At 39.9% G+C, this 17406-nt stretch overlaps 1 protein-coding gene across 4 annotated transcripts in view; it reads left to right on the top strand.

Moving 5' to 3' along the window:
- Nucleotides 1–17406, top strand: part of SLC44A2 (solute carrier family 44 member 2 (CTL2 blood group)) — a 172892-nt gene that overhangs the window by 68490 nt on the left and 86996 nt on the right. For all 4 annotated transcript variants that reach the window (XR_014024878.1, XR_014024879.1, XM_081315770.1 and 1 more), the window contains 3 exons: nt 4815–4943; nt 5064–5124; nt 6973–7102. Coding sequence is in view for 2 of the 4 variants with exons in the window: in XM_081315770.1 (XP_081171896.1) it covers nt 4815–4943; nt 5064–5124; nt 6973–7102 (320 nt within the window). In the remaining 2 variants the exon portion in view is untranslated. The remainder of the gene's footprint in view (nt 1–4814; nt 4944–5063; nt 5125–6972; nt 7103–17406) is intronic.

Below are 17406 nucleotides of genomic sequence, written 5' to 3'. Positions count from 1 at the left end.
CCTGATGGTAAGTCGACCCATCCCACCTTTCACTATTCCCACCAAGATTATAGTGCCAAAGATGGACCCAAAGCAATTTAGACGTTTTAGTAGACTTAGGCTGCACCAGATGCTTAATTAACTTTGCCGTTCTTAAATTGGGGATTTTCACCAAACTGTTGCCCCTAGCCATGACGTTTGAACAGATAGATGGGTTGCTTATTGGAGGTTACCCAGCAACACACCTAACACACCATTGCATCTAGAATTGGGACAGCACTGGGAGATCATTCCCTTCATGCTGGTCGCTAAGATGAAAGAGACTGTGATTCTAGGCTTGGCTTGGCTTGAAAAGTGGTGCCCCAATATTTGGTGGGAGAATGGCATGCAAACTCTGAGGTTAGCCACAGGACCTCTCCCATCAACCGATCTCAGAAAGTTGGACTTAAGGGAAGCCTATTACCAAGCGCGAATTAGGGAGGGGGACGAATGGAAGACAGCTTTCAATTGCCCCTTAGGGAGTTTTTAATTCAGAGTGATGCCTTTCGGACTCTAAGGAGCTCGTACTGTATTTATGCAACTGATAAATCAAGTGCTGCATGATCACCTATACAAGTGGATTTTGATTTACCTCGATGATATCCTCATCTATACTGAAACCATGGAGGAGCACATCAAGTTAATTCAAGAGGTGCTTAAGAAACTGTTAAAAGCTAGCCTCTATGCTAAACTTTCTAAATGCGATTTTCATCAGACGCACCTTGACTACTTGGGCTACTCAATCTTTAGTGAGGGAGTGGAGATGGACCCTGCCAAAGGAAAAGCTGTACTGGATTGGCAGCCTCCATGGACCCACAAGCAACCAAAGCTTTTTGGGGGTTGCAAATTTTTATTGGCGATTCATCTACTCCTTTGCAAAAATCATCATGCCTATTACTGAACTATTAAAAACTGGAAAAGGGAGAGGGAAAGCCTCGACCTTGTCATCCTTTACAATGAATTATAGAATGGCAGGTGGCATTTGAGCAGTTAAAGAGACTATTTGCAGCAGAACCAGTTTTTAAACACCCTAACTTTTCAACATCCAAGCTGATGCTGTGGGTGCAGTCCTCCTAGAGAAAAACCTTAAGGAAGATCTGCAACCCTGTGCCTATACTTCGTGAAAACTTTCAGAAACAGAGAGACTATGGGCTGTTTGGAAGAAGGAGGCTTTTGTGGTCAGATGGGCTTTACTAACTAAGCATCATTTTTTTGGAAGGTAGCAAAGTGCCTTTTGAGGTATGGACTGATCATAAAAATTTAGAGGCACTGAAAACCCCTCGAAAGTTATTTCCTAAGCAAGTTAGGTGGGCACAATACTTCAACCGTTTTAATTTCACTCTCAAATACCTTCCTGAGGTAAAGAACCTTCTGACAAATGCTCTGTCTAGAATGCCCAAATATAGGGGACTTCTGGTTTTGCACTGTAGCGCATGGCCGAGGGACTGCAAAGCTCCACACCCCACAGCTGGTTTCGCCCTGCCAGGGGACCCTAAATGGGCCTAAAGTCACCCCGGAGAGGTGATGAAGAAGGAGGGGCCCCTGTGGATCACGGAAAGATGGCGGTTGATCCATTTGATCCTGGGGAAGCTGTCCAACCCGACAGGAGAAAGGCTAGCTGCACACCAGTGAATAGCCCAAGCTACCAGCAGCCAAAGTCCAAAAGTACTAACTAGAACAACTATGAACAACATGCTTGGAACTGGGTGAGAATATTGATCTCTCTTCTATTTTGTAACTGATTTCCTGGAAAAGATCCTCAAAGGAAAAAATCCTCCAAAAGTGAGAAGGGAGGGGACCACTCCCCCACCCTTCCATAGATGGAAGTGGTGATTTAATTTTAATGGGGGACAGAAATATATTGAAATGAACAATGAACTTACAGTCTGGATAAATTTGAAAATTATGAAAACTGTTGAAGAGTTTACATCTGAAAGAGTATTGATGAAATTACAAGAAAATAACTCTTTGCTTTAAAAGTTGGAAAATGAATAGCTACTGACATCTAGTGAAGGATTAGAACATAGAACAACAGCTGCATCAACTCAGAAATTGGCAAGACATCCAGAAATAAAGAACAACTTGTTCCTTTGAACCACAGTGGCTTCTCACCAATAGAGAACAGCTGGGAACAGAGGAAAGAAAACACACTGGGCTACCTACTACAGAGTGAGAACTATATTTGTTTTAAAAACTGCTGACCTGGGATTATAAATACTTACTGAGCTTCTAAACTCAAGAATTGTTTGCAGAGAAAGAAAAACCTTGACATTTGGCTAATCTTCTAGGGGGGAGTTTGCTGAAAAGCTGGTGGTTAAACATTCTGGACTGTAAATTTGATTGGCTGATAATTGTAAGACCCTTTAATAGAAGAACTATTATAAAATATTGCTTTTAGTGGTGCTTTGAGAATTGGAAACACATTGGATTATAAAAACCATATATAAAGATAAGAACTATATATGATTGGGTTGTCTGGACTTTAAGATTGGCTGGTTTGACAAGGCTAATTACAGAGAGTATGGTACTGGTGAAAGACTATCTGGAGGAAATAAAATGGATGTTACATACCTATCTAAAAGTGTCAGGAAACCACACCTAATAATTCTGAAGGCCCTAGCCTGGAACATCAGAGATCTACAGGAGCAATACTTCAAGACAAGGCAAATGGAGGAAATGTATGCAGTGCTGCGACAGATTCAAATGACAATGGTTTCAAATCATGATGAGATTAAAAACAACTTTGACAACATAAACGAGCACATATTTAACTTAAACCTACAATTAAAAAATTCTCAGAAAACGATGGCAAAGAATGAATAAACAAACCAGATAACAGAATACAAACTAGAGGACAACAACCCAAAGAGGGAAGCTACAAATGAAGAGAACCACAGTCTAATACAAACAAAAGAAAACTTGCAAGATTTCGCCACAACAATGGAAATGGAAAAGATACCTTGTTTTTCAGGACTTCAAAATAAAATTTGACGATAGGAAAGAAGATCTAACAAAATGGATTATAGAGCAGCCAGGAGAATTATTAGAGTTTGGGAGAAAAGAAACACACATCCTACCTAACTTGTCTTTTCTATTCTCAACAAGTTTCACAAAAATACAGGAAGAATCCCCTGGCAAGCTGAACACACTGATTTGGAAAGCTACTTCTCAAAAGAAGAAGGATAGAATTAGATTCAAGAGATTTGGTTTGACTTACATGATGGAGTACTATATGATTAACCACTTGTTTGAATATGGTTAAAGGGCTAGATAAATTATGTATAAAATGGGGCCTTACAATAAGAGGGATAAGATATATAAGTAGTATAGTATTCTTTATAATATATGAAATATAAAAATATTGGGATGGTGTATGTGAATGAAGAGTTTGGATATTTAGAGTAATTAACATTGGAAAAATGTTAATTACTCTAAACTGATAAAAATAGTTTGAATTCAGAGGGGAAATTAAGCTTAAATGAGAACCTTGAAAACAGGATGTATAGTGACTTAATAAGATGACTTTTATAAATACAATTGAAACATAAGCAGACCAGAAAAAGATATCATATGCTGTTGTTACTGTTATTTGTACAAACATAAGAAAAATGTTTATATCCAACTTTCTATGTATTGAAAGTATTAAGAACTATATTTGCTTAATGTTGATAAAAGGAGAATAGTACTGGAAGAAGAGAAGATCAATGAAATATATCATTAATTGATTGATTGATTAGTGTTTTTTAAAAAATTTACAAACCAGACAACATGCTGTTTACTAAGCACTAAAGATTGTTATTGTAAAAAATCAATAAAATATATTAAAAATAAAATAAAATACAGGATGTGTACAGTAACTCTAACCTGAATAAAATAAAATAAAATGCCCAAATATAAAAGCTGCCAAGATGAGATCATTAATTCCATCATTTCCCTGTTTATTTTGGGAGGTGGGGCATGGAAGAGGCTGGTTAACATAATTTCAGACAAAGCATGAGGTGCTAAGAATGTAGAATCCAAGAAAAGAATTTCATGGACATTTTTCAGGATACCATCTGTGAGACCCGTTCAAATGTATTTGCCTTCACACCCCTCATTTCTTCCTTTCTTGCTTTTCCTATGTATTTTTGGGGCTTGCCATACTGTTGGGGGCGGGTGCTTGCATGGGGTACATTATTTACTTTGCTCTGCTCTGTACAAGGTGCCCTCCCTCTGGGCAAGAGGAATGCAACCTGAAAACATCTGCCTTATCACCTGACAGTGGAGCCTGGGACCGTTGGGAAATGAAACCAAGAGAGACCTTGAGAAGGGCGCTAAATCTCCAGGCTCTCATAACACTCTGGCACCTGTGGATTGGCTGGATTTCAACTGGACGGTTGGACATTGGGGGGAGGAGTTTTGAATTGTTTTTTGATGTACTCTTTCATGTGCGAAATCTTCAGACCTTGCTTTGCTCTCTTGCCATCACTAAGTCAATAAAAGTTCCTTTTGAAAAGATGCCGGTTTCAAAAGTTCTGCTTTCTTGGGAGATCTAGTTGAGGCAGGTCCTTATAGCACCTTATTTTAAGATGACATTCTTTAAATTTTACTTAGAATAATTTTAAAATGAATAATGATGGGATCTTGCAGGCACCAAGGATGGCATCCATAAGCAGATTGACACCCATGAATGCTTTTTTGGGGAAGATTCTTCACATAAGCCTTGGATTGCAAACCAGTGAAGTTGTATTATGTTACACTGCAGTTCTTAAATTCAATCAATAATCAAATTTAATAATTCTTTGGAATTTTTTCAGATCTGTGTGAGCAAGTGTCCAGATAGGTATCTCACTTTTCTAAAGGCCTCCAGTATCGATCACACAGCAACCCAGGAACTAAAATATTATCAACAGTTTTGTGTCCCAGAGTTTACGAATCTGAAGAAGGTAAGTGGGCTGGATTGTTGGATTGTTGCTCTGTTCTTTCTGAAAGTACAGGTAAAAAATCTGCTTTTCTGGTCAGAAATTAATTTTGATGCACCCTGTCTCTCTCAATCTCTGTTCCAGAGTGCACCTGAAGTGTTGAAAGATGGTGAATGCCCAGCCATGCTTACACCAAGCAAGCCCTGTAAGTCCTTCTAGAAAAGAAGGCTAGTAGAAGAAACTCTGGGGATTTAATTCTAGTTTCAAGAACAGCTGAACCACTTTAGCACAAGCAAGCAAGGGCTGTGACTGCCAACTTCCATAGTCATTCCATATACAGTACATACTCTAGATTTGATGCTGATATTGCTTGTTACTCACAGGATAGTTTTCCCTATCTTTAAGATTTAAAAACATCCAAAGAATTAATTACCTAAACTCTGTAGCTGCTTGGATTTGGTGAGTAATTCTTATTCACTTAAACTTTATGACACTATTACTATGTAGCTTGCGTGATTCAAGGTGGGAGCAGAAAGTAAAACTTGTGATAGTTTCCAGATTCTTAAGATTTTTTTTTATTTCCCAAAATCGGCAACGTGGTTGGGTTGTGCACAGCAGAGCTTGGTCTCTGCTTATTGTTTTAAAGACCAATATATTAGTTCGAAAGCATGTAAAAATGCAAGTAGAAAAATAGGGACCACTACGGTGGGAAGGTAACAGCGTTCCGTGCGTTTTTGGCGTCTAGTCATGCCGGCCACATGACCACGGAGATGTCCTCGGATAAATGCTGGCTCTTCAGCTTTGAAACGTAGATGAGCACCGGCCCCTAGAGTTGGAAACGACTAGCACGCATGTGCGGGGGAACCTTTACCTTACTATGTTAGGTAGAAAGATCAAGGATGTTGCTTTTAGCCATTCTCACAACTTATATTGAATAGATGACTATGATTCTTGTAACTTAAAATGAGTATTTTTGTGTGCCAAGGGATCCCTCTTTTTTAATTTTTTGTTTTGCTTTTGAGCCAAGTTGGTTTTGAACATTCAGTAGTGGATGAGCTTCTTTCAGCCAGATGTTTATAACGCATATAAATTTACCATTGAAGTTAGGTTATGATTGAATACAGCCTGCACTGGTAGTCACAATTGGGAGTTGAATTTAGATTATGTTAAATAAATATTTACGCTAATAGGAACCAAACCTTGCAATCATATGTATTAATAATTGTACTATAATAAACATTTGATTAACAATACAACTAACTGAAAATACATCTAAGTAAAACAGGAGCTAACATGGAAATGCCAATTTTAATGAGAGCAGGATGGGGCAAACCCTACCCTTAACTGCAAGTTAAATAAAAGTATTTTTAAATACCTCTTAAAACCTTCAGACTCTGAAGGGTAAAGAGGGAGCTAATTCTAGAGTTCTTGAAAGCTTAGAACCTGGAGATCACAATTCTGGATGGGGAACAGAAAGGAGACTCTTTCCAGAGAATATAAAATATGAATAAGATTGTCAGAGGAAAAACATATACTGGGGGAGGAGAGATGAGGTACTGGGAGGCTACTGGGAAGAACCAGTAGATCAGGGGTGTCAAACTCAATTTCATTGAGGGCCGCATCAGCATTGTGGTTGCCCTCAAGGGGCCGGGTGGGTATGGCCAGGGTGGGCGTGGCCTATTGGGTAGGCGTGGCTAGAGTGCGTATGGCCTACTGGGTGGGCGTGACCAGCTCTACATCGTTCACATCAGGAGTGGGTCAGATCTGAGGGTCTCTGGCAGAAGGAGGGTCTCTGGGCCAGGGCCAAGGCAGTGGGGGCTGTTCCCTCACTGTTTCCAGGATGGCTTCGCGGGCCACATGAAACCACTTCGCGGGCCGGATCCGGCCCCCAGGCCTTGTGTTTGACATGTCTGCAGTAGATTAAAGTGTGTTGGTGCAAATGGGAAACTTGTGAAGGCCCTGCAGTGTTTGTGAAACATGAGAATATGTTGCTCTAATGAGGCAGAGGAAATCACTGTGGTTAAATATTTAAATCTCTCTGACGTTTAAACAGTGGCTCATAGATGTTTACCTGCAATCAGCAGCAAGAAAGGTGTTATCATGGTTGGAAATGCAACAACTTTTGATGATGGAAGTGGAAGTGGGAAGAAAAGGAATGTGACAGAACTTCTGGAAGGGGCCAAGTGAGTTTTATTTGCCTGTTACGGTAAATTTATTTATTTGGTTTACATGGACAACTAGCAAAAAATGACTCTGGGTAGGAACATAAAAACCAAGAATTAGAAACTCAATAATAATCTGGAATTGAAAAAAGAATAAAATAATAAAAAATAGCAAAACTAACCTAATTAAACCAAGGCCAAAGAACACTTATCATGTTTAAGATCTTTCATTCTGGCCTAATACTTGAGTTAAAAAATAAAACATCCAAACTTTGTGGGGAAAGTTATTTCACAGGGCAGGCACTGTTAACATCTATGTTACAGGCATCTAGAGCCCACTAGGTGATACTCTTTCACCAAAGATGAGTAGAGCTTCTCAGTCCAGGAACAGGCACAATTGTTGTTCAAGGTGGAGTTGTCCAAAGTATTGTCCTCCTTGACCACAGCTGCCATTTGTTCTTCCAGCAGAAACTGAGTCCAAGAAGAGACTCAAAGCTTATACTAGGTCTAACTAAATCCCATCACATTCCTCCTCCTCCCCCAGTATCATGTAATTCTAAGAATAAAGCAGAGGAAAGAAAAAGGCTGCATCTCCATATGTTGTCAAAGCAACAACATCCGATGTTAGCAGTGTTGACATTAGATCTGTTTGGAAGAATGTATCCTCATTTAGGACCAAAACTAGAGAATCCTCAGAGTCATGGGACCCAAAATCCCAAAGATACTCAGTTTGCTCTGTTTAAACTGAATACTGTTTTTTTTCTGTCCAAACTCCCACAACAAAATAGGACTTTGATAGCAACACATGGTCAGTCTTGGTGGAGAATGTATAACTGGGTATAGTTGACTTATTGAAGATACTTGTGTCAAAGAAATCTAATTCTGCTTCAGCCATTGTTATTTCTTAGCTTCCCAACAGATGCAGGGGGAACAGGGGATGAATGGAATGTGCATTTGCAGCTGTGAAATCTGAGAAGCAAGGTCATTCGAGATTGTTATTAAGAGACAAAGGATTTTTCTCATAACAATTATCTGATGCTTAATTGGGGAATGTGACTTGCACTATCGGGGTGAAGGAAGTTTCTATTCCTTTTTTTATAAGTTTTATTAATTTTATACTATTTACATTTAAATATTTGTGAAGCAATACGGTGGTTGGGTAATCAAAAGTGAACAATATCAAATAACAGGTTATTTGTACATAGCTCAGCTTACATCAACAAAAATTCCCTCTCCGCTTCCCTTAGTTATAACATAATCAAATTAATCAAATTAATACGTTTCTAATTGTGACTGTCAATTAAAAGAAATTTCAATATATTTTCATAATACATATCAATATCCTGTTTTTAGGTTTTACCTAAATGCAATGAAGTAATCTAAAGTAGCCTATGCTAAATGAAAGAAAGCTTACTTTTGGGTGACCCACATTTCCCTCTTTCAATAAAAAGTAATTATCCTGACTACAAAACTTACATTATTCATTTCAAAACATTCTTATTTTTACCAATATCATCTATTTATTATCTTAACAATTCACCACTTATATCAAAATATCTTATATCTTTCCAAATTCTATGATATATATCGATTCTAATAACTTTCTTTTAAAAATTAAATATAAGATGAGTTTATATCTATATCATTACAACTAATATATTCTATGTCATCTTAACCATACATCAATTATTAAAATACTATCTTTTTATATATCATTCCAAATTCTATAAAATAGTTCAAAATTATATTCTAAAAGCTTAATTTTGTTTTCCCTTACAGTTATATTTTTAAGAGATTCCCCTTAATCCATTAAAAGGTATTTTTATACTCTATCTTTAGGAATCCCCCCTCCCAAAAAGTTCAGATTTTTAAATCTAACTCTTGACTTCCTTTTGTGCCAATCAGGCTTCCCTTTTAGCATCCTTAAATTCTCAAATGTATCTCCCTTTCTTCCTATACCCCTTATTTGAATTCAGGGAGAGTATGCAAATGCCAGTTTTGCAAAAAAAATGTCCCCTTTGTAACCATTGAAGTTTTGCTTTAATAATTCAGTTTTTGATGATCGATGTAATATAGTTGTAATTAGAACAGTCGATGTAATATAGTTGTAATTAGAACAGTCAAGTTTTTGTCTTCTTCCAATTCCATCTGGATTAGGTAGAAAGTAGTAGCTGGTGTTATGTCTGTCATTTGATTAGTTGAATTCTCAATATAGTATATTTGAAGGCCTTTAGTCTCTTCACTCTTAATATTGCTTTCTTCAGGTGCTATTGCTTTTTGAGTTGTAAGTTTTGTAGTTGACATTGAAATTTGGACTTTAAGGTTCTCTGAAGGTTGCATTTGTTGTTCTTTGAAATCTCCTATTTTAGTGTTAGTTTCCACTTCTTCTGTTTGCTTTTGGATTGACATTTCCTCATTTAAGGTCAGAATTTGATTTGGTGGCTTTAAGTTGTCAGATTTTTCTTGCAATTTGGCTTTAATTTGCTCTGTCATTGCCAAAATTGTGTCCAATATCAGTTTATAATCAACTGGTGGGATATATTCATCCATTTCATTGCTGTTTGCAGCTAAATCTTCCATGGTGGCTATTTTAATAAGAGTCAAAGATTATCCACCTCCAAAAGAGTTGTTTTCATTGCCAGGTGTTCCCACACTTATCTTTAAAAGTAATGTCAAGGACAGCTTTGTTATTCAGTCAGTTCTCACAACAAGAAAAAGATTTACTTGCTGTACCAAGTTTCGCCACAAAATGTTATCAATAGCATATAGAATGCAATGTAAAAATTTTCTTTTTCCCCCAAATTAATATAAAACTTTTGTAGCATTAGTCCATTTCCCCTCCCCTTAATTCACAGCTTAGAGAGAAAATAGGGTAGTAGTTCCCCACCAAAAAAATAGGAGCTTTTTAGTAAATACAGATAAAATTGCTTAATTTCTTTGCTGAATTACTTGATTTTCTTTTAAGGCTTTAAGGCTTTAAAATTTGTTCCCAAAGTAAATATTTGCAATTTTTTCAAAAAATGGGGAAGGCAATTTTCAGGAAAGTCCCACAGGAAAATGGTTAAGGGAATAAGAAAGGTAAAGTCTCACCCAGGTCCTCCAGATTGCTTCTTAGTGCTAGGTAGTGCTTTTGGCTTTTGGCAGGGAGCGGCTTAATGATCGGCCATCTTTATGGCCAGTCTCTTCTTCTTTGAGCCAAAGGAGTTGTCCTGGATCCAAGCAGAGGGCTGCCACCCTTCCACAATCACAGGGAAGGAGAGAACGGAGTCATTGGAGATGCTGGGATGGATTGGGGCAATGGCAGCTTTCAGCCAGCTGAGCTTGGAGCAATGGCAAGAGGGGCCGCAGAAAGCTGCCAAAGCTGAATTCCTCTTGGTCCACCCTGGAGCTGAATTTGTATGAGAGCCGAGATTTAGCAGCCTGGAAGTGCACGGAGGAGAACTGATCTGGAGGTAAAGACCTACCCCTCCAGTTGGGATCCAGTCAGCTCTGGGCACCAGTGCTGACCTTGTTGCTCTGGCCCCAACTAGGAACAGTGACAGCTGCGACGGGGAATGGTTGGCCCCCACCAGTTGTTTTTCCACAGCTTGGCCCCACTCTTGAACCTAGAGCTCCCAGTCCTCAACCAGCTGCCACCCCACTGTCTGGGGCAGCTGGCCAACAGCCGCCACTGTGGCAGATGTATGGTGCCTAGCTGTGGCTGTTCCATCCACGGGATGGGATGGCTACTGGGGTACTGGGGCACCCCAAGGCCTCCGCTTGGATGCCATTGTGGCCAACCTTGAAGGGGAAGCATCAGGATGGGTGGCAGATCTCCATGACAAAGGACCCCACAAGCTGGGTGTCCTGATGCATTTTAGAAGAGCTCAGAGCCCGATTTGATGATATCATGCAGACCGAACGTGCAGAAGCTGAGGTGCGCAACATAAGGCAAGGAAGCAGGCCCATGGTAGAGTACATCAGAGAATTCAGGAGACTTGCAGGGAGATTGAGACATTGGCCAGAGCAACTCCTGACCCACTACTTCAGAGATGGTTTGAACTGTGAGTTGTACCACATATGCTTACCTAGAGGAATACCGGACTGACTCAGTGCCTGGAGCCAACTGGTGATGAATCTGGAGTTGGACCTGTTGGAGTACAAGGGATGCAGGAGAATTGAGACCTATCTGAAGAGGGGCCAAGAGAAGCACAAGCTGGGTAGAAAGCAACTGGCTTCGCCATCTCCTGCCTTGCCAAACCCCCAAGATGCACTCCCAGCTTGTGCTTCTGTTGCAGTCAGGAAGGTCTCCAAGCTGCCATTTGTCCTGCTGTGGTACCCAGGGCAGTGCTGATGGTCCTGCCTCCTCATCTTTAGCTTTTCAAATCTTTCCATTGACTCACCTGAATCTTCAGTGGCAGACGTCCTGGTGGCTCTCCCCAGCTGGGAGGCTTGAAAAAGCTCCTTCTCCCCTGGCTTGCTCACTGTCTCTCCCTCCCTGGGGTAGCAACTGCTGCGGAGGTGCTGGCTTCAAGCCATTTGTCTCTGTCCATGATGAAATCTTCTCCTGAATTTTTGCCAGCTTCCCTTAGTCTCGGGAAAGCAACTGGGGTTCAGGACTCCTAAATAGTTTTAAAAGTTTTTAGATTTTGGCTTAATGTCATGGTTCCGACAGATGCAATTTTTCAAAGAACCTCGAGGCATTGTTTACCTTAAGGAGTCTTTAATCAAAAGAGCATAGCTTCAGCACGTACATGGTCAAGCCGAAATCTGGTTTCCCCTCCCCTAAGCACACAGTATCAAAGCACAGTTCCTCCCTCTAATTAACCATCATAAATCACATTCTCCAATTAGTTTGAATTGTAAGCTTTCCCTCCTGTTTAACAACCCGCCAAATTCTTATCTTCTCGTATTTCAAAACAGCCTTGAGAGACATTCTTCCTCACCCCCCAGCATAAACTAATTCTAACTCTGAAAGTAACACACAAGTTAAAGAAGCAAAGCTGCCACTCCACATGTTGTCAAAGCAAGTTTCCATACTTTTAGTTTGCTGTTCAGGTGCCAAATTGCCAGTGCTGGTTTTCTATTCATCAGTGCCGATATGCTGTACTCAATAAAGTTTTGCATTAGAGATTGGAATGTCTCAGATGTGCTTACTTTGTTGGAATCATCAGTCGGAACCTTGACAACTTGATTGTACCAACAGGTGTTTTACCCACTGGTTTCATGCAGATATTAAATAAGAGCTCTAAGGGTCCTTCAAAACAGGAGCTTTGGGCTAGCTTCCACCATGAAATAACCTGAAATGGTCCTGAAGGAAGGACAACTAGTGCAGTTCCATACTTCTATCTCCTAAACCTTGAAACCAGTCCAGGATACCCAGTTATACCTTCTCCACCTAGACTGACCAAATGTTGCTATCAGTAGTGATTAATAATACCAAAAGCTACTGGGTAATCAAAAAGAGCTAAGGTGGAATACTACCTTTATCACAATCCCTTCAGAGATCATCTGTAAGAGTGATCAGTGCTGTCTAAGTATTATATCCTGGTCTGAGAGCCAAATGAAAGAGGTCTAGACAATTCACTTAATCTGTAACTATAAACTGACCACCTTCTTAGCAGATTTCTCTCAAAATTGTTGGATCCCATAAAAATTCTTGAGGAGGGCCACAGCCTCTTTAAGACCACTGTGATCCAATTTCATGTCATCTCTTGAGAGGCCATTCTGTGGCTTACAGCATTGAGGACCCCACTTTTTCAAGATCAACAGGTTTAAACTCTTCCCATATCACCATGCTATAGAGTGTGCCCTAGTTATCTCAAAAGACCTGTAAACCCAGAATTTAACTCTGTGAATTTGAGGAATTGTGTCTAACAATGCTTAGAGTATGTGATCACTATTTTGTGATCACTATTTGTGTGATCACTATTCTGGCCACTGAAACACTGGCGTCATTGGCATGGTGGCCTAAATCTCCTAGTTTGCTCAAACCCTTTCCCTGAGAATGTTCTCCAGCACTATACTAGTGCCAACAGTTTCTAGTAATTTGGGCAGGGAAGCTAGTATAGTAGCTGTAATCCCATCTAATGTTTCATCATAACTATGCTCCCCTCCTCTGTGCCCAATCAGGTCTTAGTAATATATGTTATTCAGGTTTACAACAAGCTGATTTGGTATGTAGAAGCCAATACCTGGGACCCAGAGGTAGCATTGATTGGGTGTTGGGATTGAATGCAGGTATTGGAAAATAGAATTGGGATTCTGGACATTGAGACCATGCTCCTTGAAAATGGCATACCATATCTACTCCTGTCCATCATCACAAAAATGGAAGCTAATTAATATATAGATGAAGAGTTTGTAGTTTTCAATGCAGAGTTGCTATTTTCCAAATATGCTATAATTATGGGGTTGTTCATCTTTAACTGTCCTCTCCATGTAAACAGAAATGTGCTCATATTACTAAGATGATGATGATGATGATGTTGTTATCCATTTAGTAGTGCCTGATTCTTGGTGATTCTATGGAACAGGTCTCTCCACATCTTCTAATCTTGCACTGCTTTGAGTTTTCTGTGCTGTGGTTGGTGTCAGCTTTGATGGTGTCCAGCCACAGAGTTCTTTGACGGCCTAATTTCCTTTTACCACTAACTCTTCCAAACATAATTTCTTCAGTGAATTTCCCTGCATGACATGGCCAAATTGAGACACAGTTTTGTGACTTCGAATTCTGGGATTTGTGCAATGTGGGCTTTGAGTTCTTAAGGTGTGTTTGGCAATTTCTATTGCTGATGTCCCGTGTTGGATTTTGGGTTCTAAATCTATTGCTCTGCTATTGTTAGCTGTAAGTTTTGCTGCAAGGGATTTTGAAGTATTTTTGTCCTGAATGGATTTTCCCTGTAGCATTTGTTTAAGTTATGAATGGAGCCATTTGGGGAGGCTGCTTTAGCCAGCAGCCAGTACTTGCTACATTTGTGGGTTTTTTTCTTTTTTTTTTCTTAAGTGCCAGCTGCCAGCTTCTTAACTTTCCTTTCTAGCCAGTAGCTAATTCTTAAAGGGGAATGTGCCTTTTTAATCTAGTTCCCTCAGCGGCTTGTCTTTTCTGTCTCTGGAGGCTTTTCCTTGTTTGATATATATATATAAGGAAGAGGGAAAATATGGGGGGGGGGTTCTAATTTTTCCTTCAGAAGGAAGGAGATGGGAATGAGAAAGAGGGAGGCAGGGTAGGAGGGAGGGAGGGAAACAGGAAGGAAAGAGAGGAGGGAGGGAGGGTCTGAAGGAAGTCCCGCCTTAGCACTTGGTCACCAGCAGCCCTGCCATTGACTTTGTTTGTCAAAAGGTTGCAAAAGGGGATCACACGACCCTGGGACACTGTGACCATCATAAATATGAATCAGTTGCCAAGCATCCAAATATAAATCACATGACCATGGGGATGCTGCTATGGTCATAAGTGCGAAAAATGGTCATAAGTCACTTCAGTGCCATTGTAATTTTGAACAATCACTAAGTGAATTGTTGTAAGTTGAGGACTACCTGTACTTTATCACTTTTTTCCTTTTTTTTGGTCATCAAGTTTTTGACACCTTGCTAGGTGGTACTTGAATATTGCCATATCTTAAAAGTGGTACAATTGGTGAAAAGGTTGAAAAGCCTTGGTCTAGAACAGGGGTCCCCAGCCCCTGGTCCGTGGACTGGTACCAGGCCACAGCATGCCTGCAGCTGGTCCCCACAAACAAGCAAAGTCCCATATGCGAGATGGCAGGCAGCACACAAAACCACGCACCCTCCAGTCTGTGGAAAAAACTCCATGGAACCAGTCCCTGGTGCCCAAAAGGTTGGGGACCTCTGGTCTAGAAGACCTTGAAGGTCCCTTCTAGCTCTATTCTGATCGATCTTTCACAAACACAGGGAACACAATAGAGTGAACTAATTTACATTTGGTTGCTGCTTTTCCATATTCGGCTCATATTGAACATTACTATGCAACCCAGTGCAATCTGATTTTTCATTTCTGTGTGCATTTACCACTTTGAGCTATCTGCAATCCTAAGAAAGTGAATTTTTCCATGCATTCTATCTCTTCACTGTCAATTTCTATTTTGTTGTTTCCATTTCTTGCAGTGATCATGAGTTGGTCTTTTTGATGTTCAGAAAGAGACCAAAATTCTCACTTTCATTTTTGATTTTCTTGATCAGATGTTCCAGGCCTTCTTTGATTTCTGAGTGAAGAGTTATATTGTCTAGCATACTGAAGATAGCTGATGTTTCTTCCACCAATCTTTATCCCAATTTTTTATTCTTCAAGATCTAGCTTCCTCATGATCATTACAGCATACAGGTTGAATAAGAAAGGGGAGATAATGCAACCAAAATCAAACTCCTTTCTCTGTCTTAAACAATTGGTGTCTCCATATGGTGTTTGCACATTTCTGATTTATGGACAGTGATTTCACCAACTTGACCAGATGTGTTGGTACCCCTAGGTATTGTAGGGCTCTTCAAAGCTTCTCATGATCAACACAATTGAAGGCTTTCTTATAGTTGAAGCACATGTAAATTATCTTTTTATATTCATGATATTTTTCCATGATCCAGCATAGATTCACGGGTGCCACGACCTCTTTCAAAAGCTGGCTTGGACATCTGGTAATTTCGTTTCAATGGTTGGTGCTAGACGTTGTATAATTTTAAGATGAATCTTACTGATGTGAGGAATGAGAGCAATTATGCAATGACTGGAGCAATCTTTAGAGCAGGGGTGCCTGGCTGAGGAATTTTGGGAGTTGAAGTCCACAAGTCATAAAAGGGCCAAGTTTGAAGACCACTGCTTTAGAGTCTCCCTTTTTCAGCAGTGGAAGGAACACTAAGCATTTCCAATCCTGTGGCTATGTGTTGGTTTCCCAAATTTTCTGGCACAGGTATGTTAATGATGCTGGGTGGTACAGGTCTCAGTAATTCGACAGGGAAAGTGTCAGCACCTGGAGTCTTGTTGATTGGCAGTTGGCTCATTGCCCATATGATCTCTTCCTCAAGGATGGCCGGTTCTGATTCTACTTTTTTTTCATATCATACTGAGGCTGAGCCCCTTTGCTACCTGTGTACAGCTCCTCTGTATATTCTCAACATCTGTTCTTGATGCCTTGTTGATCAGACAGTTCTTTCCCTTGTTTGTTTTTAATGATATATTTATGAGCAATAAATGATGCTGGGATCTGTTTGCACTCCTACATTTTTGTAGTCCGCTTCAAGCTGTTTCCATCTCTTTTCCCAGTAAACTTCATTGTCCTTCCTTGCTGCCCTCTGGAAAGCTGCATTCAGCCTTCTTCCCGTTTGTCTGCTGCTTTGATTGGTTTTCTTTACTCAGCTATTTTGATAGTTTCATCTAAGAGCCATTTGCACTTTTTTCTCTGGCTTCTTTTGTATGTTCTTCTGCAATTCCAGTAAATGGTTGATTGAATTTCTTGGCACAATTCATCAGGCATCTTCTCAGCGGTGTCCAGTAGTTCAGACCTGTTTTTCACTTCAGTTGTATATGTAATAGGAAGTTTAGTAACATCAAACTTCTTTGGAGGCATTTCCTTTTTGAAGATGCATAGTTTGACTTTAATATTTACCAATAACAATTCATGATCTGAACTGCAATCAGCACTTGGACATGTCTTAACAGCAAGAACTGAATTGGTCCATCAATTGACTGTATAGGACACAGTCAGTCTGATTATAGTAGAGCCTATTTGGTGAGGTCCAAGTGCATAAGCAACACTGTGAACCATGTATTCATGATCCTAAAACTTTTTTCTTGGCAAAATTTTGCCAAACGATCACCTGCATCATTCCTTTAACCTAGTCCAAAATAACCAGTGGTGCCTGTCTCTGCTTATTTTCCAACTTATTTTCTGTGAAGCCTCACAGAATGTAAACAATGTCTTTTTGGGGCACTTGTTTCACAGTTTCTTGAGCAGGGCATAAAAGCCCTCTATTTCAAGCTCTGTTGCAGCCGTCGCTGGGACATAGACTTGGATAATTGTGATGTTGAGGGGATTAACATGAATTCTGATAGTTTGGTCACTTACAGTTGAGAAACTTCCCATTGCTCTAGCAAGTTTCTTCTTACAATAAACACCACTCCATTTATTTTCCTGGTATCATGTCCTGAATAATAAACAATGAAGACTTGAAGACAGTGAAGACTTGAAAAAGCCATTGTCTGACCAATGTAGCTCACTGACATCAAGAGATCATTTTCCACCCTGATCATCATTTGACAATATCTAATTTACTCTGACTCATACCTCTGATGTTTCATGTGGCTGATGTATCTTTGCACAATGCAGACATTT

This window comes from Vipera berus (assembly GCF_964194415.1).
Source record: "Vipera berus genome assembly, chromosome: 2".
In the NCBI taxonomy this organism is placed as follows: Eukaryota; Metazoa; Chordata; class Lepidosauria; order Squamata; family Viperidae; genus Vipera; species Vipera berus.
This window is presented reverse-complemented; position numbering and strand designations above follow the sequence as displayed.